Here is a 22274-nt window from a genome sequence, read left to right as displayed (position 1 = left end):
TCTGAGAAATATGACCCAGCTTATTTGCCATTACTAGCACTACAGGGGCACAGCAATGATAACAGACATTCCCTTGAGGCGAGGTACCTGTAGACGCAGCACAGGAGCATTCCCCACGCTGTTCCAGAGTGTGCCTTGGGCTGGGCTCAGAATTGGAGAGGTAGCTGTGACACTCTCACTGCCACTTGCTTTTGTTGTGCTCGGTCTAGCTGGAGATGGCTGTAGCACTAAATGGTGAGGATATAGTGGAGTTGTTTCCATAGATATTGAAGCATTTCTTTTGATGACAGATTTCTTAATCTGAAGCTATATGAAAGTATGCAGCAATCTGATCTGACCTTCTGTATATAACAGGTCATTATATTTCACTGAGAGATCCTATGTTGAGCACAACACCGAAGTACTTCAGTCTTTGAGCGATTAATTGGGAATATGTCTCAGGAACAGAACAAGAGACACCAGAGTACATTTGAGGACCCTCCAATTGCAGGAAAGTAATTAGACAAAATTTGTGCTACAGATTCTATTTCTGCAGAGAGTTTGGCTGATTTCACTTTTTATTGAAGTAGATTTAGATATAAGTTTCAACTTTATCAGTTTTCAAGGTATTGAAACAGTGAGACTATAGTTTTCATTTACAAAAATCAATTTTAAAAGAAGATTGAGGTCTGTTAGAAGTTAACTCTCCAGCTGCTCTTTTTGATCAAGAAAGCACAAATGTATGATAATGACACTTGTTTTGCAGACACTTCCCCTTTAGAAGGACTGTCTCAGGGGATGAATGAAAGGTAATCATGGCACCAGTAATGAGAATTGATCTTAATGCTATCACAGTTACAGTTACTACCTTACAAATATTAAACCTTGCTGTCAAATTAGTGAACATCTCCAAAAGAAAGAGGGGGAGGGGCTTTGTGTGGTGCTACTGAGCAGGTTAAAATGCATTTCTGCAGCTGTTCAGCCAGCTGATATTTTCTTAGCCATAAAACTACGGTGTAATATGAACTCTGAAATATAGTTTTATAAATGTATATGGTGTTTAGATATACAGTTAGCATAATTGTAACTTATTCTCAAACTCTTTTGACCATAGGAGAAGAGGTAAGTGCTGCAGGCAGGTCTAGACTGATCTCCCTTTGAACTCTATTTTGACTTAATTTTTATTTCTTGTAAGCCATGAACCTTCAGTTGGAAGTTGGATTTATACCTTAAGATAAGACCTGTGGTCTCATGTCCTGGCTTTAACAATTCCGATGACCCTTTCTATGTCAGGTAGTCTTGTGGGTCTTCACCAGCTTTTCCCCTTGGGAACTCTTCTCTGGTGAAGCAGGCACTTGTGACTTCTAACCTGAATACTCCAACCAAGCAGTAGTGTTCATCAGCTTCCTCTCAAACCATGTTCTGAACAAACCTAATTTCTGTCAGGCATTACTCATTCAGCAAAGCATTCCTTCACTTCTGGGCAATAGTGTTTCTTTAAGTGATTGAGTCCTCATGACTGAATTTATGTACTGATGTAGATATACACCAAATAGTAAGATAAAATAAATTACATTGTCTCCTGCATTTAAATGGATCAGTACTGAAATATTCTGGCTGAGGATCTGACCCATTATGCCTTTACTTAGTAGTGCAGTTCTAAACTTGTATAGAGACAAAGAGCAAATCTTGGCTTCTGTACAAGGCTGTATGTCTGGGGACGAGAATGAATATAATTTTGTGAGTGCAGGTTTGAAAATCTATCTTCTAATTGGGAATTGAAAATGTAATTCCAAGATTTCCTTTTCTATCCTAGACACTAAAATAATGACTACATTAAACATTTTGTTAGTGCATGGGTGACCAGATGTGTTAGGCGAGTTGGTGGTCAGGTCTGTCCTGGTTGTCTTTGGAGGTTTTCAATCCCAAATATTCAAAGCAGTGTCCTAAGGAGGTGGGTTTCCCTGAGATGAGGATGGATTGGTTTTGAGACATGAAAGTCCAGTGAATCTGCAACGTGAGAATGCCTTTGCTCTGTAACTTATTTTGCAAAGGAAGCAGTACCAGCAAATACTCTACATGTATTGTGAAATCTTCATTCTATTCCAAGCTAAATCTTAACTTCTGTAGAAATAAGGTGCTCTCTTTTTTTTTTTTTTTTGAGGTCTTACTTAGAGTTGTTTGCTTTTAAATATTTTTGAAATAACATTAGATTATATACTTAACTTAGATTTCCTTCCAATGATTACCTGCTCCAACAGCTTTACTTCTAACTAAGCAATTCTGGCCAGTTGTTGTCAGCTCATTTTGTGGACCTGTCTGTCTTAACTCTACCTGGTGGAGGGCCACATAATTTTTATTGATTCTAGGGTCCCCTGAGACATGCTCACCCTTGTAATTCAGCAGCAAGTGTTCTGCAGCTCCATCAGAGTTTCCACAGAACAAGCTGTTCCTGTTTTATTAGCCTTTATTAAGCTACGTATTTGTGCTGAACCATAGGTTGGACACTTCAGATAGGCTTCATGGTGATGCTGCAGGAACTGTGCTTGACAGGTATTTTTCAACCTGTCTAGAGTTAGCTTGGTTTTAGTATCATTTCAGACAGCTATTGTAGCAAAAATTATGCTGCAGTACAGGCTACTGGTTAGACAATCCATATTTCAGGATGTAACAATGTTAGGTGTGCATTCAAACTTGTTAAAACTCTCTTTGACTGTAACTACATTTAAAAATGGTTTCAGCCACAGTTACAAGCCCCAGAGGGAATGGGGCTTTGCTGTCTCCTCCAGGACAGCACACACTACCTGCTTCTTGAGTTCTTGCTAGCCTACAGAATAAATGGTGAATTAATCTTCTGTGACTGAGAGAAACTTATGGTACATGAAATTTAGAATGCTGTCCAGACCCTTTCAAAGAGGCTTCCATCTCTTTCAGACCTCAGGCTTTAGAAAATTGAACCAAAAGAATATATGTTGTACCTCTGACAGAACTCCTGTGGTTAACTATTTCTCATCCTTCAATTTCTCTGAGTCAATAACTTGGTGTTGATGCAGTCCAGTATTTTGTTCAGAAACCTGCTCTGAGGAATGCTGCAGCTGAGCTGCTGAGACAGTCACCTTCATCAGCCTGGCTGTGACCTTGCATGCACACTTGTCTGAAACTTCTGTTTCAGCAAGGGCTAAATCCCTCCATCTGCATTATTTTCCCTTCCCTAACTGGAGTCCTTGACAAAGCTTTTTATTTAGACAGGGAAGGACAAGTCACCAGTAAGTAACCTGCTTGTCTAATTCTTCAGTCTTACTAATTGCTAAAGTTGTAACTTTAAATCTGATGGGTGGTGTCAGAAGGCCAAGTACATTGTGTTGGGTGGGTCAGGACCTGCAAATTCCAGCATCTTAATGTGACCTTTGGCAATTGACTCTGTGCAGTTTTATTCCCCGTCTTTTCTCCTTAATTGCAGTTGCAGCTGTGTGTCTAGCTGCTATTACAAGAACTGAATTAGAAAAATGGAAGAAGTTATTCCATGGTGCTTTGGCTCCAGAAGTAGCTATTTAACCCTGTGATTTTGTTAGAGCCATGCATGAAATCCATGCCTCTGATGTCTCTTCTGTCATATGTACTTATAATGCTGAGAAAGAACACTCTCAAAATGATGATAAAGGGAAAGCTTCAGAATTCTGATAATTTTGACACATCATTACTATGATTGACATGATAAATAAGTCAGGTCATAAGGAATAATGCAGTTCTAAATCCCCAACCACATAAGCTTGCTGAGAGGGAAAAAAGGGTCTATTAAATTTTCTGTATAGAGATTGCAGTCAGTGGTGCATAAACAATACATTCTATAGCAACCTGTTCATTGCTCAAGTTGTTATTGGCAGGCACTGTGGCATTTCTACAGTCATTAAAAGAAGCTATCACTATTAATCTCCAGTCTCAAGGCAGACAGGTTTAACCTGAAGCTGATCATCAAATAATGGTAACATATATTTGTGCTTTGTTGAACGCGCCCTTTCATCTTTGGATGCCTTTCCTGTGATGTTATGGGAAGGGTTGAGGATTCTGGTGTTCATTATAAAAGTTACTAAGTTAATAACATGTCTTTTAAAAAGACTTTTCCCCCCAAACCAGGCGTATTCATGAAGGGGGGTTGTTTTATGAAACTTGGCAGCTCATTCTATGCATCCCCAGCATTCAGGGTATTGCTTACTCTCTGGTTTCCTTAGTCCTTGGTCAAATAAGAGCCCCCACCCTAAAGCTGTCCAAATGTATACAGATGTATACATGTTTATGTTCAGTGAGACAGCTCAGTGTGAACTCTGTCAGTGAGCAGAGGAATAATTTGGTGGCCAGAAGAGCGTCTGGAGAGTGCTGGACACTATCTAGACCAAATTCATGTTAATATTCATCCATTAGAAGGAGTTTTTTGATGGATTGCTGAATCAAGTCTTTAAAGTTATGTCAAAGTGAGGTACTAACTAGTAATGTATTTAATGTGTCCCTTTTCTTCCTGCTGGCCTAGGGAATTTAATCCCACCCTGCAGATACATCTGTAGGTACACCACCCCTGGGAAAGGGCAGCCGTATGGATGAATTCATCAAGTTGCTTCCTTAGAAAGTGGTCCTTGAAAGAATGGAAAGAATCAAAACATTTTGATTCCCTGCCTCTTTTGCTTACCCTTCCTCAAGGAAAATTGTATTTTCCTCTGGGAAATACAGGAATCAGTCACCACAGACAAATGGGAAATTGTGATTCATAAAGGTTACAGAGAAAAACTTCAATTTATTTTTCATTCTTTTTAAGGAGAAAGTCATATCCCTTCTCAAATACCCCTTAACATTCTTTCAGAAATGGGATGACATCTGTTGTTTAAGCTCTCTAAGTACTCTTGTCCCATTTTCAACTTTCAGTTGTGGTAATCAAGTGATTAGGGAGAAACAAACTCATCCTAAGTTATGTCTTCAGAAACCATTTTTATGTGCAAATAAAAAAAACTGAATTCCTGCCCAGGAGACTTCCCTAATATAAATTATCTTCAAAGCATCTAGTGTCACTAGTCGGTGTAGTTCCGCAGAGCTATGCTGGTAGCCCTGTCCACCTAGCCTGTTACATCCAGTGTGCTCATCCAGCTGCTGGCAGCGATACACTCAAAAGATAAGCAAAGCAACAACAGTTTACTCAGCATCTCGTGTAACCCTTTTGGTTTGTAGTCTATCATTGATCACAATGACAGACATAGATTGGAAAATAAATTTAAAACTAAAAATTTTGAGTCCGTTTTCTTTTTTAGTTTTCAGAAGAATGCTCTTTGAGGCAAGAGATATCACCTGCCATTGGCTATCAGGGGTCATGTAGCTGGTCTTTATTTTTATGTGGGTTTTTTGATGCTGCTGTATTTCCTTTCATTTTTGCTTATTTCCTCTTCACCTGTAGTTAGTTTTTTTGAGCTTCTAATCCAAGTGGTTACAGATAAGACTACATCTGAGCAATAAGCTAATGAGGTCTCAATTTTGAGAAATAATTAACCTGCCTTGCTACCATGTGCAAGTCTCAAATCCCCAGCCTGCTGTTTGAGTGCTGGCTGTCAGGGAGCAGCCAGGGCAAGCTGGTCTGCAAGAGGAAAGTCAGGAGCCGAGGATGGCAGCAAGGTCCTCCCTGACAAGGGACACAGTCCGACACAGTCTGAAGAAGGGGTATGCCCAACAGCCCAGTCATCCCCAGACAAATCCTTAGTGACAGAGCAGGTCCAGGAGATCAAGTCAGCAAGGGACTTGACTGGATGCAAGCATACCTACAACAGAGTTTGGGCAAGGATGAAGATCCTGAGTTTAAATGCAGCTCCTCTGTCAATGGGTGGAGGACCTGGATGAGATTTCTCACAGCTCTTTCTCATGCAGCTCTCACAAGTTAGTTGTTTTCCCAGCTGCCTGATCCAAGGTTAAACGGCTATACCATATCAGAGCTGACCTTGACTGCAGGCAGTGACACCCAGAAGGGAAGACAAGGCTGTGGAGCCTGCTGGTGCACCCCAGGCCTCAGTGCTGGCCTTTTGGCAGCACTGGTCCGTGTTCCAGCTGGGGGTGATACTGCTCTGTGGAAGTAAATAGCAGCCAGGAGTTGATTTTTGAGCGTATGACACTGACCACGTCTTTGTTCATAGGAAAATTGGGAAGGCAAAGAGATACTGCTTGTTTGCATCTTGGAAGGACTCAGTTCAGAGGCATGAGCAGAGCAGTCCCTCCTGCTCCAAGCTCCTTTTCTTGCTAACAGCAGAATTACACACCGACTGAGTCCATGTTCTGCAATGTTTCAGACTGTTTTTCATTTTGGCTTTTTTTATATGTTGAATATATAAATTTGATTTATTTGAAAAGGTAAAAAAGAAAGATACAGCAGAAAATGAGTGTAGAGACTGAGGAGCAGGAAAGCAGATTTTTAACACTGCAATGTAACCTGCTGTTTGAATGGCCTTAACATACGTTATGATCTAGGGTTTAGACATTCATTTGTAATGCTTGTAATAGCTAAATTGGTGTGATGACATGTGCCAGAGTCTGCAGGCAGCTTGAAACAATAACTCTGAGAAATGCAAATTGCCTGTTTTATTCTCATACTGGTATTGCCTATGATAAAACCTGGGAGAATACACTGTTTTTTCCCCTATCCTGTCTGCTGTTGACCAGAGATGCTGTGAATAACTGTCCAGCATTGTCTGAAAATTTGCAGTAGAATTTAATTTAGATTGCCATATCACATTAACAGATCTTTCAACTGAGAACTGACCTGCAAAGGGAGTGTGAGAAGGGGAGACAGCTTCAGAGCTTTCAATATCCCCATGGATATTGTACAGCATCTTTTTCCGGTTGGAGATTGGAAAGAAAAAAGTTTTCCATCCTGTATTTGAGTATAGCCTAAAATGTTAAAAGGTCATAATAAACAGGTCGGACTTGTACCTGCTGTAGCCTCATTTCAGTAGTGTTTGTCCTTGCCTCGTTTTCACCACACGTAAAATGGAGATAATGGTTCCTACATCTTCTGTAGAGGTCTCTGGTGTGCTGGTAGAAGCAGTTATTATTTTTCAAGAGCACTTTACACTTTTTACGCTTTCCAGTGGTAATAAATTGTACTTTTTAATGGTAGGAGTAAAGGTTTTGTGCAGAATTAAATCAGCTTTTTTAAATGATCCACTTTCGCTCTTTGCTGCGTTTTACATTTTATGCATTTGTATGCATAGAGAGGAATCGGAAACAACAGAAGAACTGTTGACATTTAAAAATGTTTGTTTTAAAGCAGTTTTGGTGACTCTAGTTCTCCTGTATGAGATAAACAGATTTGTTTGCAAGATGCTATTTTTTCTTGTTGTCTTTTACGTTGGCTATTGCTATTAATTTTTATGAGTGATACATGTGATTCACTATAAAATATACAGTTCTATGTCTACCCTGCCTGTGTTAAGGGAGGGTTCAACCATTTACCACCTTCAAAGATAGCTTTGAGTAGTTTAAAATGATTTGCAGAAGATTCTTAATGCCTATCAGAAATCTGGTCGTTTTTATCCTGCCCATGATTACAAACCTAAAATTTGTCACCAGCCAAAAAATGGGAAATGCAGAGAAACACTTAAAAGCCTGCATTTCCAGAGCTTTGGGTACACATTGCAGTTGAAGCTCGTAAATTTTCCCAACAACAAAAAAAACCCACCCAAAAAACCTCACAAACCCCACAACCCCCACCTCCCCCAAATCAACAGCAAACCCCCCCAATTTGTGCATCATTGCTTGCTGGATTCAGGCTAAGTGGTAGGCAATGAAAGCATCAACCCAAGGCAATTTCCATGTTGTGTGAAATAAATTGCTTTATTAGATGTATAAAATCCTCAGTAGATATGTCAAAAGTCCCTGCCTTATGCATATACCACATGAGAGCATGGGGCAGCTGTTCATAGAGCCCCAGAACACCGCAGGTTACGTAGCATTGACATGGTGCTGGTACCAGTAACTGCTCTGCCCACTTCACACTGGGAAGTGCAGTCTTGCCTGAATTTCCTTCCAAGTATTGAGTTCTGGGGTGCAGTAAGTGCTTGAGTGTGAAGAGCTTTATTTGGAAGTTATGGTGGGCTCTGTTACAAAGCTGCATTAAAGCATTTTGCTGAAATACCAAGTAATCCTTTTCTTTTTCAAAAGCGCTAAGTGAAAATGCATTGATTTTTATTTTCTTTCAGCAACCTCAATAGCTCAAGATTATTACTATTTTTAAGAGTGATAGAGAAATGTCAAAAATGCTTCAGTTGTACTTTCATTTTTATATATCACCAGGCTTTGTTTTTTTTCAGTTTTTTGTTTTTTTTGTTTGGAGTTACGGGCTTTGGAGGCAGTAGGAGGGAGAGATTATGGTTTATTTCAAAAAGCTGCTTGTATTTTTGAGTTTTCTCAGAGATTTTGTGGTTCAGTAGGTAATGCATTTTATTGTCTTAAATTTGGTCTGTGCTGTAAAATTCTTTCACTCCTGAATAGCCAAATGGTCTGGCACACCTTAATCTCTTCCTTATAATTAGTCTCGAAAGAAAGGAGGGGACAGGAGACATATCAATTAAGTGACACACCATAGGGTGTTTTCAGTAGCCTGTAGAGAGGCCAGCATTGGCTTTTCATATTACATGTGATTTATTCATTTAGTATTTCCTTTCACTGAAGATAGATATGGATGCAATGAGTTTGCAGAACTAATACCACAATCAAAAAGCTGGACAGAAGTCACAAAGCAGAACAAGGCAAAACTAGCTTGGTGTTGGAGGTTAATGGGCATCCCCTAGAGAATGCAGGTTCCAGGTGTTAGCTACAGCCAGCTCTTCCCATCCTGGCTTCCAGGTTTGGTTTAGCTGCTTAGTATAATTTTTAACCATATATAAATGCATTTTATGTGTGTATAGTGAAGTGATTCATCCTTCTTCATTCTGTGTAACTAGTTTTAGGAGATTGTATGTGTATGAGAGAAAGTAAGCGACAGTGTTTTTGTGTGAAGTGGTCGCTGCAACATTTTCTTACTGTTTAGGTTGCTCTGACATTTGATAGTTCTGCACTAACACAGCCCATTACCATCTGGATAGCAGAATCATATTGTTGAGTGTTATTTTCGGGGCAAATCTGAATAAAATGGGTTGATTAAATCTAAACAATGTTGTTGAGTTCTGCCTAATCACACATTGCCAATTAATTTCAAACTGATAACCCAAGGACATTTTGGAAAGTGACAGCATGTTTCTAAACCTAGGGGTGAATTTATTTCTTTTTAAAACAAAATGAAATAAATGTCACTTGTATCTCAACATTATGCATTCATGTCTTAGACAGTGGCACATATCCTAATGTACCGTTTTCTCTTTTTATCTTTCATTTATTCCCCCTAATTTTCCTTATTAGCTGTAATTCTGTTGTGACATCCTAGTGTCATATTATGATGATAGAAATTTCAAATAAGAAGCATCACGAAATGCAAAGTTTTGGATGAGCTGGCAGACAAGAGCACCCTGTGGAACTAAGCTTCTGTTTTTCACTATCAAAGCAATGAGTCCTTGTCATATGCAGGAGAGGCTGTTTACCATCCATACAGCTGAAAACAGTGACCCAGCCCTTTTCTGAGAGGGGAAGAAGTCAATGCAAGATCGAAAAGACATCATACTCTTAAACTTCTCTCTTATCTGGGAGCAGCAGATAGGAAATCATAAGTACATTAATGCAAACAGCATTTGTACTGGCCAAGTAAGGTACGACTAACAATTTATTTTTAACAATGCTGACACTACCCATACTGCAGAAATAATAACAAAGAGCCTTGAGTAATAACTTCCCCTTAGATTTCTTTTTACAGTACTTGCAGCATTCTCTGAGCATGCATTTATGTACTGTGTATAAATAGGCAGATACAAAAACCTATTCCATCTTCCAGAGAAGAGAGATGCTGGTTTATTCTCACTTCAGAAAATTAAATGCTTATCCATCTGTGGAATTATTTTTGAATGAATAAGTTTGTAGACTTTCTTTAGCTGGGTTATTGTTTGCTCTTTTGGAACATTCTTTGCTTTCACAGTTGTTTTGTTCTTGCTACAGAGGAAATACAGCAATGTGTATTTTTCTCCCTGCTGAGGTCTGATGTAACCTTATATTATAAAATAACCAAAGATTGATAATCACAAAGGCTGCAAAGGGAAAGCTGCACTTTATTTAGAAGAATATCTGTGCTTTAAAGAGGGAGAAAAATTCTGTGTTTTGATAGAAAAATAATTCTTTGGATTCTGAGCTCTGCTGTGTGAGTGGTTTTGCTCCGCTTTTTTATTTTACAGGACTCTAAATATATAAATGAAATTTTATTTGCTTCTGAATCTCTGTGACCTGACCAACTCTACTTTTATTAAGAATTGTATCCCTTTATAGAAGAAAGTGGAAAAAGTAGCATGATATGGTCAGGGGGATGGAGAACTTTAAAACATATGGAGTGGACCTGAGGCCCCTGATAACCTATTTCTCAAAATATTATTTTGACAAGACATTCCATATGTTTGGTTGAATTAGATGTTAGAAGAAGGCTGTGGGGTATCTTGTTTTTCAGATGTGCTCTCTTTATGTAAAGACTTGGAAATAGCAGACCTTTGGGAGCAAGGTAGCAATCTGGATCCCCAAACATGTTTCTCATAAATATATATAAATAGAATGCAGCAAGAGCTGACCTTGAGCTTAAAATGCTGCTCAGTGAGTGCATCTTGGTTTGAACAGTAGTTCAGCAACAAAGAACAAAGCTGCCTATTTAGCTCAACATTATAAATATCTGTAGAAGTGCTTTCCTTCGAGGTTTCATAAACTGCTCCATGCCTGTAGCATCCAGGATCTGAGGACAGGTTTTTAAATTGGGTTGGTTTGGGGTTTTTTTGTTTTAAAGTTCAAATGATGTTTATATGTAGCGAATTTTAATCCCTGTTCTTAGAGTGGATTTTCTGGAGAAAGCTTGGATCAACACCTTGGTTATCCAATAACTGCAAAAATGTACTTTCATGGCTTTATTTGAGTGTCTCTTATGTAGACTTTTTAGCTAATGATGGCCGATTTGGTGGCCTGTACATTTAGTGGCACCAAAAGTCTGACACAAAAGTCCTTCCTTTCATTGTGAAGGACAGATCAACTGTGGAACACTTTCAGATTTGTCTTTTGCTTCTTCTCAGTGAGGGCAGGTTTAAATTATTTTTTCTAATCTTTCAGGAAGATCAGTTTTTAAACAAGCAGCCAGGTACAGTAGATATTCAGAGCTAAGGAAATCTCTAAAATCCAATAATATTTATTATTTTCATGTATTTGCTAAGTATCTAATAACATTCTCCTGAATCTAAGTCAACACTAGAAAACTCCAACTTTTTTAAAACTTGGAGCCTAACTGAAATTTAGTATTAAGTTTAGCTTTTATCTCAACTGTCAGATGATCAGTATATATGTGCAAGTGTCTACTTCCAGTGTACTGCACCACAAAATCAGGTTCATTTAAAAGAATGCTACAAAGAAATATATCTTAGAAACTCACATATGATCAATTGTATGTATTTGTTTTATGCTCTACAGAGCATATTTAATCTTAAATCTTCCCTGTGAAAATAGTGCTTCAATTATTGTTGTTATAAAATAAATTCTTGAAGGCATTTCTTAAATAATTTCCCCCAAAGTCACTGCAGATGCTTTTCTTTATTTAAGTTCAGTGAAGGATAGATGAGAAAGTCTTTTCTCTTTTCTTCTTTCATCTTTTTTTTTAACCACCCTTTCATTTCTAAGTAGAAGAGCGTTTAAAGTTGTTACAAGTAGGAGAAGCAGCAACTAAATTGTCAATTGTGTCATTTTATTTGTGCCAAAGGAAGGAGTTAAGAGATGCATTTATTAAAAAAAAAAAAAAAAAAAGCCACATATGAAGATACATTTGAAAATGGAAGGCAGCATTTTATTGTCTCCCATTTCTCCTTCTTTCCTGCTGCTTGATGATAAACCAGAATCTGCTGGTGAGAATTGCAGCATCTGAAATAGCAGTGGTTTTCTGATTCCCCAGCTTAGCTTTCCTTCTTCATTTCTTCTCTCAACTCATGTCTTACCACTGAATTTTGCATTACTGGACATTATGATTAACTGATAGTTCTAGTTTATTTAACATCCAAATACTGATATGTGGTTTATTAGCTTAATTTACCTTTATTAAGAAAGCAAGTGGTAAATATCCAGCTCTTTGAAGTGTCAAGGCTGTAAGATGTTAAAAGTTCAGTTTTGTCCTCAAGAAAAGTGACTGTCACTGTCTACTGCAGAAATCCACACAACCACTGCCAGATCCCTCAAACCTGTTTCTTCCTCCTGAATGCATTCCTGTTTATATATAAAAGGATGCTTCTCTTAACGACACACTAAAATGAATCGTAAAAATATACAGCCTCTTAAAAATCATTTCCACTGATGAGTTATTTTAAAATCTTTTTAAACATAAGCGTGTTTTGGATTATACTGCTCAAAACCCAGAGGTTCTGGATGCTGGCTGCAGAGGCCGCTCGCCCAGCCGGCTGGCTGCAGCGGGCTGCTGTGCTTGTTGCCTCTCGCATCACTTTGAGGATGACTCGGAGGCTAATAGATTCCACTGCTAGACCATGGATATTTTTTTCCCCCCCTTTTAACTGCTGTTGAATAAGATTACACACTCTATCCACTTATATAGCTGATATTAAAGCTATCCGGTGAATTGAAAAGTCACCTGAGTGTTCTTTAGCTAGAATAGCTTGAGGCTATATATTTTTTCATGTTAAAAGCTCTAATGATGTGCTGGATGATAAGTTTCTAGGCAGAAAGAAACTGTTCACCATGCATGGGGGAAGGTCAGGTCACTTCCAAATTGCTCTTTTTGCACGAGGAGTTGTGAGAAGGGAATTTCAGAGTGTTGGAGCAGAAATATGGTCTGCTTTTGAATTTAGTTGCTGAATCATCACAGGGAGCTGTGTAACTAAGCAGAAGCTTAATTTCCTTAAAACTACATGGGACAACACTAGAAATTTATTTCCAAAGTAGTCCTAAAGCATAAAGTGAGTTTGACAACCTCAGGTAGTAGAAAAGAGGAGGAACAAGTCTGTTCTGTGGAGGACTGACCCCCAAATAACTGGGTCACCTGCACTTAAAGGCCTGGAGAAAAAGGGCAAAATCAGGAAAAAAAAAAAAGTGGCAGATCTCCCATCCCTGTCCCAGTGTGTGGAGCAGAACTGGTGACAGAGAAGCTGGAGAGGCTGTCTCACCATGAACTGTCCCACCGGTGGTTCCTCTGCTTGGGCACTGGAGTGTTGCACCACCAGCGTGTGTGCAGCTGCGCTTTACAGAAACACATTTTCTGTTTGGAAATCAACCGTGTTTAGGCCTCTGTGTCTCATTGTGCCCAGGAATAGACCCTAAAACTCTGTACAACGTTTTAGAAGCTTCTCAACTTGTATTTTAGGCTCTGTTTTATCTAATAAAATATATAAAGCTGCTCTTTGCTGTAGTATCTACACACAAAAGTCATCTTGTGGATAGAGTCGAGTTCTCCATTAATCTTTCCCTAGGGCTAAAACTAACAGCTCTTGCAGTCTGTGTGAAAGTCCTTACAAAGGGGAAAAAAAGCTGTTACAAACGTGGTTGTTATTTGTTTAAACATTTGGAAACATTTATAGTGTGATGTTAGCTTTTTTTTTTTTCACCCTTGCTCCTATTCTTTTATTTGTATATATTTCAGCGAATCCTTTCAAACTTGTCAGACAAGAAAAGTTGGGCTTGTTTAGCTAAGTAAAATTAAGACTGTGAAAGAGTATGATTGTTTTCTATAAATACTTTAGGACATAAACATCAGAGAGAGAGAGAAAACAGCTATTTAAGCTAAAGGACAGATTTGGCAGAAAAACAAATGGGGTACATTGGCCATGAATACATTTAAGCTGGAAATTAGGAGTGTTTTTAACAGGTTGAACAACAAAGCTCTAGGAAACCTTCCAACCAGAAAAGTGACATTAAAAAACTCAACGTTTTTACCACAGGCCCCAGTATGTTCAGAAATGGGATTGCATGATGGGATGTCAGAGAGATGGGGATCTAGGCTGGCTTTCTAGTCCTCTGCTCCAGACAGTCAGCAGGAAGCTCCATACGCATAATGTACCTTCTTGACAACGTTTTGCATAATTAATATATCTTTTCCGTTTTCTCCTTTAAGGCTCTGTTTCTGTAATATTATGTATCTACTTAAATTAGGAATATGAGGTTTTTCACTCTCTTCAAACCAACCAGCAAGTACTTGAAGTTAAGTCCATTTTGAACTGCTTGCAGAATTGCAAGCTTGGCTGAGTAAATCACACATTTTGTAGGTTAATTTCTTCAGGTAACTTTATTTTTCTAAGTTAAATGCATCAGAAGTACTGTTGTAACATATACTGCCTATTACACAGGCCCAGAAGGGGTGGATAGAAGAGGAAGGAGTGCAGGTTTTCAGGCACTGCTTTATGACGTGAGCAATTCAGCCACAATTCATTTATGTGAGGCTTCCTCAGTAGTTGTTGATAAAATCTGTTGTAATTTCTTTTCTTTACCATATCCCCCCTCATACACTCGGTATTTAATTTGTGATCTAGTTGCTGTAATTTGTCCTGGTTTTTATTATTTTATTCGACCCTTTTTTTTTTTCCCCATTTTATTTTACTTGTAGTGGAAATGAATCATGTGGTTGATCTGATGTGGACAAAGCTTAGTCGCACTGACAAGAGTATATTGAGTCAATAAATATAACTGACCTAGATCATTCACTTGTTTTACTTGTGTTTTGTAAACTTTTTTCACATCTGGTGTTTTATTCATATGTTGTGATGTCTGATATCTGGATCAAGATGAGGACTGTATATATAAGAATTCACTTGCTGTGATTTGATTCAAACAACCAGGTCATTTTCCCTATAAATTTGATCCATAAAGCTAAGTTTTTATGTTGTTGCTTATTTATTTTTTTGAGTCTAGAATCTACTTTCTCAAAGGTTCAAAATCAGAAGTTATGTTAATACGTACGTGTTTGAGGAGTCTTAAGATGCCCTTGGGTACTGAAAATTCACAATTCTTCATATACCATCCCTGTGACATTAGATTGTTAATTATTTTATAAATATGTTCTTTTGACTCAAAAAAACTCCATCTGGAGTTTTAATGTTATTCATCAAACTAAACAAATGTGACCAAGAATCCTCACAGGAAAGTCTCTGTTATTTTTCTTTACATCTAGAAATCTGAGCAGACCTGTACAGTGCACAGTAGTGCACAGCAGCATCACATATTTCCCTTCTCTTGCTAGAATAAGAGTGGAAGAAATGAAATGGTAACTTTTATTATCTTATTGCTCTTTTGTTGTATAATCTGTTAATAATCACTCTAATAAGCAGAGAACAAATAGACAAAAAACGTGTTTTAGGATAGAGTTTTATGATTGAAAACTACACTTTTTTTCATTATTTGCATAATGCTTCTCTCTTGTGCCTGCAGGTAGCTGTCAGCATTTGCTAGTCTGTTGATCAGGCTCCAATTCCTGTTGTGCGTCTTCTACTGCAAAGGGGAAGGGAAATTAATCTATTATTGATCAGGATCCAATTCCTGTTGTGTATCTTGTACTGGAAAGGGGCATTAATCCATTATGGGTTGATAATCCAAACCATCTGCAGCCTGTACCTGGAAAAAGTGAAACATATTCTATTAGGTAGTTTGTATTTGTAAGATCTTTTTTTTTTTTTTTCTTCCTTCAAGCAATCTTGAGATGCTGGGCGATTGTCATTTCTCCTCTTTTCACATATTCTATGTTACACAGGCAGAGATTGCACATTCTTGATGCCATAATGTTGAACTATTTATGTGTAATATTTTTGCTATTTGAATTGGACTCTTATCTTCTATTCTGCTTTTTTTTCTAATATAGGTATCCATAATTTGGTAACATGAAGCTTTGCATGTATCCTGCATAGTAATTGCGAAGGCATTTCTGCATACTGTGCAAGTCTGAAAGTCTGTAGGAAGTTTATGGTGAAGGTTTTCTAATCTTTTTCTCTCAGGATAGCTTATAAATGGTTTCAAAGTTCTGTTAAAGTATTCAATTTCTCTATTACCTTGAGGGTGGTGTACTGGTGATCTTTTCTCTTTTCTGTGAAGCACTTTTCTCCCATACACAAATTTCATAATATGAAGAAGTAAATTCATTTTTTGATACTGATTCCTGTAGGATTTCTTCTTCACTGAAAACAGGACACTGAGAAGTAATTGCAGTAGGAACCAACACTGTAAGGGTAGGAATGACTAGCAGTCAGTGTTGCATTCCAGGCTCTTACCCCATACTAAGTAAATGAGGATGATCTGGCTGATTATTTAGGCAATCCTCCCTCCTCCTGCTTATGGTCACCTTGTCTGTATTGTCTTCAGAGGGTTGGGACCTATAAGCAAGCCTCAAAAATAAGGCTTGTCATTTTTCTCAAGTCTGAACTCAAACTTCTTGCTTCTTTTCAAGAGATAAACACTATCTCTCAACTTTTATTAAGGCTGGTTTGCACCATTTCTCTCTGAGATTAATTTGAGCATCTATTGAAGTAATACTCTTAGTATTTTGCACCACAAACACAGAAATAGATAAACTTTGCATGCCATAATGTAAAATCTGGGAAAGAACCTAATGTTTATACATTGCTGAAGGGGAAAGCATCTTTTGTATCTTCAGTTGTATGGCCTGAGTGAGATTTTATCTCTGTTGGGAAAGTTAAGCACCCACGTGGCTTTGATAAAGTCTGTGATCTTTATAAACGTAACTTATAATATTTAATATTCCCTGTACCTTACATGACGTTACACGTAGAGAGATAAAAACACTTTTTTTCAGTGATGATGGGGTGGTCTACATAATGATTGTATTTAAATAACAGATTAAAATTCTACAGCTCATCAGTATTAAAAAATCAGTGTTCTAGACCACTTGGGACAGGTTTCGTTCTTGGTCAGATGGGAGGAGAGAAGGGGGAAGAGCAGTATGATCCAAGACCAGCACTGCGAAGTCACACACAGCCTCTGGTGGTAAAAACAAATAGACCGTGCAAGAGGTATTCACTCTCTTTTTCTCTCTTTACTTAGTATATCTCTACTTTGTGCAGAATTGCCAGACTCTTGAATGCCACAGTCTGGAGAGGAGTTTATGTTTAGAGACACAGTAAAACCCCAGATCTTCTCCTTTCCATTTTCTCTTTTTTTTTTGTTTCTATTTTTCAGGTTTTTTAGCTCTTCTTCATCCACCACTTCTTTAGAAAAGTCTAATATGGAAATATAATACTTGTGCCAATTTACCTTAATATTTTGGGTGGTAAATGGAAGCAGTTCACCAACTGCTTCATGAGCAGCTGGGGATGGGAACCGCTGAAAGATCTGCAAGATAAGCTCCCTCCACCTGTGCATCAGAATCTTTGGTGTTATGATAGTCCAAGACGCAAAGGTTGGTTGGGACTGGTCCTAAAGGCCCTTCAGTTACTGAGCCCTAATAGATAATGGTAGTAATTAAGACAGTGTCTTAATGAGAGGGTTTAGAAGCAAAGGGAAGATTGGAAATACTGTGAGTGCTGTGATCAAACTAGATACAATGTGAAACAAAGCAGAGCACACTCTTTTTTGGAGAAAACTCTGTTTGGATTAGGACTCTTGCCGGTGGCAGTCTTTCTGTCCAGTTGCCTATTAAGGACTAGAATCAGAATAAGAGCACATCCCTTAAGTGTTCTTCAGTGCCGTTCAGCCTTGTCTCTGCAGCTTTCTACAAGTTCCCCACTGACTTATTATGTCCAATAGTGAGGCATCCCTTGGCTACAATTCTGGGGTCAGTGTTCTCCCCTAATGTTGCTTCACTTAGCTGAGAGGAGGGGTTCAGAAAGCAGATAGAAAGGAAAGACGATCTTTTCCTTCAGAATATGGGTGAGAACAGTGGTCCCCTGTTCACTAATTCATCTTACTGTAACTCTGTTCTCATATTCATTTGTATTGCTCTCCCATTTCAGTGTCTTTAATAAATATTTCCTACTAATAGGAGAAACTGAAGCTCAATCCTTGAAATAAAGGATAGATGGGAAATCAGCAGTTCTTAAATAATGTGAAATATCTATAGGGGACCATGGGGTGGCAGGGAGGGGAAATGGCCAGTGATGAATGCAGAGGGAGGGGAGGCACAGGAGGAAGAGGGGTATGAAAAGCCAGACAGAAATAGTAGGCACCTAGAAAACTGGGACAAGAAAAAGTCTGATGAAGTAAAAAAAGGAGCAGTGAAGGAAGAGAGGAAAAAAATCAATTCTTTTCTACAAAGGATTTTCAAAGAAAATGCCTGTTTACTAACAATGACATTCTGCATTGTATTTTAGTGTAGCACCAGTCAAGTAAAATCATGTCTGTGTAGTGCATTAGGAGGTAGGAGAGGGATGGAGTGGCTTTATTGACAGGTAGGATAAGAAACTTGGAAAGTCTGGGTAGTTTTTCATTATCTGATTGTTTGAAATAGCTCTCTACCTTCCACAGCCTGACTGAATTCTGATTTGCCGCATCACATCATCAAAGCCAAATCACAGTGTTACTTCTTATCTAGATTAGGAACCTGGCTACTCTGATATTCCAACCTGTGGATTTCTTACAAAAGAATGAAGTTCTGAAAGGATGGGGGGGACACACAGATCCCACGTTAGAGCCCTATTGAGATTTTTACTTTAAAGTAGAACTAAATTCCTCCTTTGATATTTTGATTAGCCACAAAACAAAGCTGCAAACTACCCCCTGCAAAAGGAACCATGGGAGTGTCCCTGATGGGTTTTATTTGGCAGGATTGTGGCCAGAATGAATTATGGCAAGTGGTTTCTTTGTGCTGCAAAAGGAACTTAAACTGTCTTTGAATATGAAATAGGAATATGCACGTTGTCTGTGTCCTATTTAGATAATACTTTGAAATGTTTTTGGTTTCTATATATGCTTGTTACTTCTGTAGGTGGCCTTTGTAGGTATATTACTTAGAATCCAAGTTCTAACTGTTTTGATGAACCCTCTGTATGACATCAGTATTAGTTCACTTGCTCAAAATCTTTATCAACAGGGATGGTAAAAAATGAAAATAAGCACATACTTTGTTTAGATTCTTGTTATGGTCAGTAATAAAGTCAAAGAAATTTTATGTTTTCCTGGGGGGAAACTTTTCCCTGCTTATCTGCTCACTGCACAAAGAGCCACTCACATATGGTGAACTCCTAGAGTTTACAACAAAGCTGGCTTCTCTTCTTGGGTTGGTTTTAGTGGGGCTGAGCCATTCTTCAGGGGAGCTGATAAGTCAAACAAATGGTTTTACTCTTTTCCAGATGGAGATAAGAAATTAATACTGCCAAATTGGTAACTTATTTGTTGATCTTTTAGCATTTACTGTTGTAAACCTTCATCTTGCACAGAAGTAGTGGTGTACACTAATGCTGAAATTATTTCTTCTCATCAGTAGGAAGCTGCTAATCTGATCGTTGCTTGTTTTCTATTTTTTCAATTACTATCTGGAAAATTCCTGCCATGAATACCCATAAGACCACCATGAAAATCTTCTTAGAAAATAGATTTGCTACTTGATAGCATTATATTTCCAGGAATGTTGTTGAACAGAAGTAAAATCTAGTAAAAGCTTGTTTTTTGAGATCCCATGTGAGTTGCATATTGATGCCGTGTCAGGTCAACAGAGCATATTTATGGGAAGAAATAAATATGTGCTTACCGCTTCCTTAAGTGCTATTCTTAGATGCTTGAATTTATTCAGATGCGTGGGTGGTATTCTTAAAATTTTTAAATTATACTACGTGCTTTCATCTCCCATAATACACTATTTGCTATCAATTACAAAAACGTCAAAAGGTAAAAATTTTGTCAGTAATTCAGAACTCTGCTAACCTTGTGAACATTCTGAGCCCCGTTGCCAAAACCTTTGTCTGTCCAACCAGTGAAATCAAATGTCAAATGGCTTTTGGCATGCCAGATACAAACGAGATAAGCAAAGAATCTTCTATCCATTTTCTATTCTTCAGGGACTTATCTCAAACGTCAGGGTTCATACCTCGCATTTGTCAGTTTCCCATTCTGCTTAATGGGCATGGGTTAGCCTCCTTTGCAGAAAACATTTGATAAACTGGCTTGCTTTTCCATCAATTTAGTTTTATTTTCATTACTTTTCCCTATAATTCGTTTATTGGATTCTGTATCTTTAGAAAATTTTATTACTCTGTTATTCAAGCTAAAAAATAGCTAATTTTTCTTTCCCAAATGAGTTGCTTGAAGCAAAGTACCTATGAATACATGGGTATTTTAATTCACTTACTAAATGTATACAGAGAAAATTTACAAGCAGCCTTTTTACCATTTTTTAAGTGTCTGCTGACTGTTGCATAAGCTAAATTATTTACAGTATGATGCCTCACAAAAGAGTTGCAGATTTGGGTTATTTACTTTCCTGATAAGAAAAAGGGATTGAAGTTGCTGTGATATGCTGCTTTGTTAATTTTATATTTGTTCCCTAGTGTGTAAAATCTTTTTAAAGAACTAACATGAGTATTGGCAGACTCTTTTGAAATGGTATGGAAGTGGTAAGATTAAACAAAACATGAAAAGGTCTTAAAAGTATAAGTCAGCAGTGTTTGATAAAAATAAAAGTGCTCTACAATAGAAAACTTTTAGGATGCTTAATTTATTTGCTCTATGTTTGAGAATGGCCTCTGCACTCCATCTGGGAGTAGTTCTTGTGAGTTATGTGTTTTGAATGATACCAAGCTGAGTATATTGAAACAGTGTGTTTGTACAGTATAATGAAAGCCATTGAAAATGGTCATGCTGAAGATCTCGCCTTAATGAGGAGATTAAAATCCACGGTGAGGTTGAAGAGTGAAATTTGCAGCGGTGTGCCTTGACAAGATCCTTTGCCTGGAACGTGTCGGTCCTCGCCGTTTGCAGATGTACAGAGTCTTCACAAGGTTTCTTTCTGCCCATGCAGGTGCCACAGACCCGTCTGACACCGTGGCTCCCGTCATTGTAATCCCTCCACAGAATACTAGTGTTGTAGCAGGGAGCGGTGAAATCACGCTGGAGTGTGTGGCCAATGCCAGGTAACAGCCGCAGCGGGGTTATAAGGAATTCATTTTAATGCACCGTCCTTTTCTAAGAAGGACATAGGAAGTTATTTTCATTTTTTTATTAATTTAATGATTGAAGCAGAATGCTTGCTCTTCAGAGTAACCTTATGAATAATCTTGTTTGTCCAACATTACTGAATTAAACATATTGATTTTTCTGGCCAAATAAGGATATAGGCAGTTACATTCCCACCTGTTGCTCACACAGGAAGGAAAAGAAGTATAGTGTCGTTCAATCAGCAGACATTATCTTAAGGAAAAAGTTATGTTAAGGGTTAACAATATTTCAGCTGTATTGCCTGTTCACATGAAAGGTGATATTGTTAAACAGTCTGTGCTTCCTAGTAAATAAATTAGCGAGGATCTCCTATGAAGTAATTTATTACAGATGCTCTCATTTTACAGTGATTATTGCTCAACTGTTCATAATGCACCATAATATAGAGTTCACGGCATTTCTCCTATATTTCCATCTAGTTGGCCTTGAATAGCATTGAATTCTGGTGGAAGTGAATAGTTGAGGTCCTGAGATGATAAGACCAACTGATTCACTTTCCCCTCTGAGGGCAGAGATGTTCTTGATATGATTAATACTGTTTTGGTAATTGAGATGTAATGAAAGCACTTCCCATGCAGCTGATTCCCATAGCAGTATTTAGTTCTTTTGCTTAGAGAATTCAAATTATTAGCACTTAAGTTCTATTGCTGTATCAATTAGCTGTACCTATATAATGCCACTTGAGTAGTCTTGATGTGTAGAAGTTATATATGCATTTACTGCTTAATAGTGAATGGGGCCTAGAGGAAAGGTGGGGATGGACTCTTTTATCATGGAGTATAGGAATAGGATGAGGGGTAATGGCTTTAAACTGAAATAGGGGAGATTTAGGTTAGATGTAAGGAAGGAATTCTTCCCTGTGAGGGTGGTGAGACACTGGCACAGGTTGCCCAGAGAAGCTGTAGCTGCCCCCTCCCTGGAAGGGTTCAAGGCCAGGTTGGACGGGGCTTTGAGCAACCTGGGCTAGTGGAAGGTGTCCCTGCCCATGGTAGGTGGGTTGGAACCAGATGATC

General features: G+C 38.2%; 1 protein-coding gene across 3 annotated transcripts in view; it reads left to right on the top strand.

The window, feature by feature from the left end:
* SDK1 (sidekick cell adhesion molecule 1) overlaps positions 1-22274 on the top strand; it is a 416682-nt gene that overhangs the window by 236406 nt on the left and 158002 nt on the right. For all 3 annotated transcript variants that reach the window (XM_074840972.1, XM_074840973.1, XM_074840971.1), the window contains exon 6: positions 21065-21176. In XM_074840972.1, the coding sequence (XP_074697073.1) occupies positions 21065-21176 (112 nt within the window). The remainder of the gene's footprint in view (positions 1-21064; positions 21177-22274) is intronic.

This window comes from Strix aluco, chromosome 15 (assembly GCF_031877795.1).
Source record: "Strix aluco isolate bStrAlu1 chromosome 15, bStrAlu1.hap1, whole genome shotgun sequence".
Classification (NCBI taxonomy): domain Eukaryota; kingdom Metazoa; phylum Chordata; class Aves; order Strigiformes; family Strigidae; genus Strix; species Strix aluco.
The sequence above is the reverse complement of the archived record's forward strand: the minus strand, read 5'-3'. Positions and strand labels throughout refer to the sequence as shown.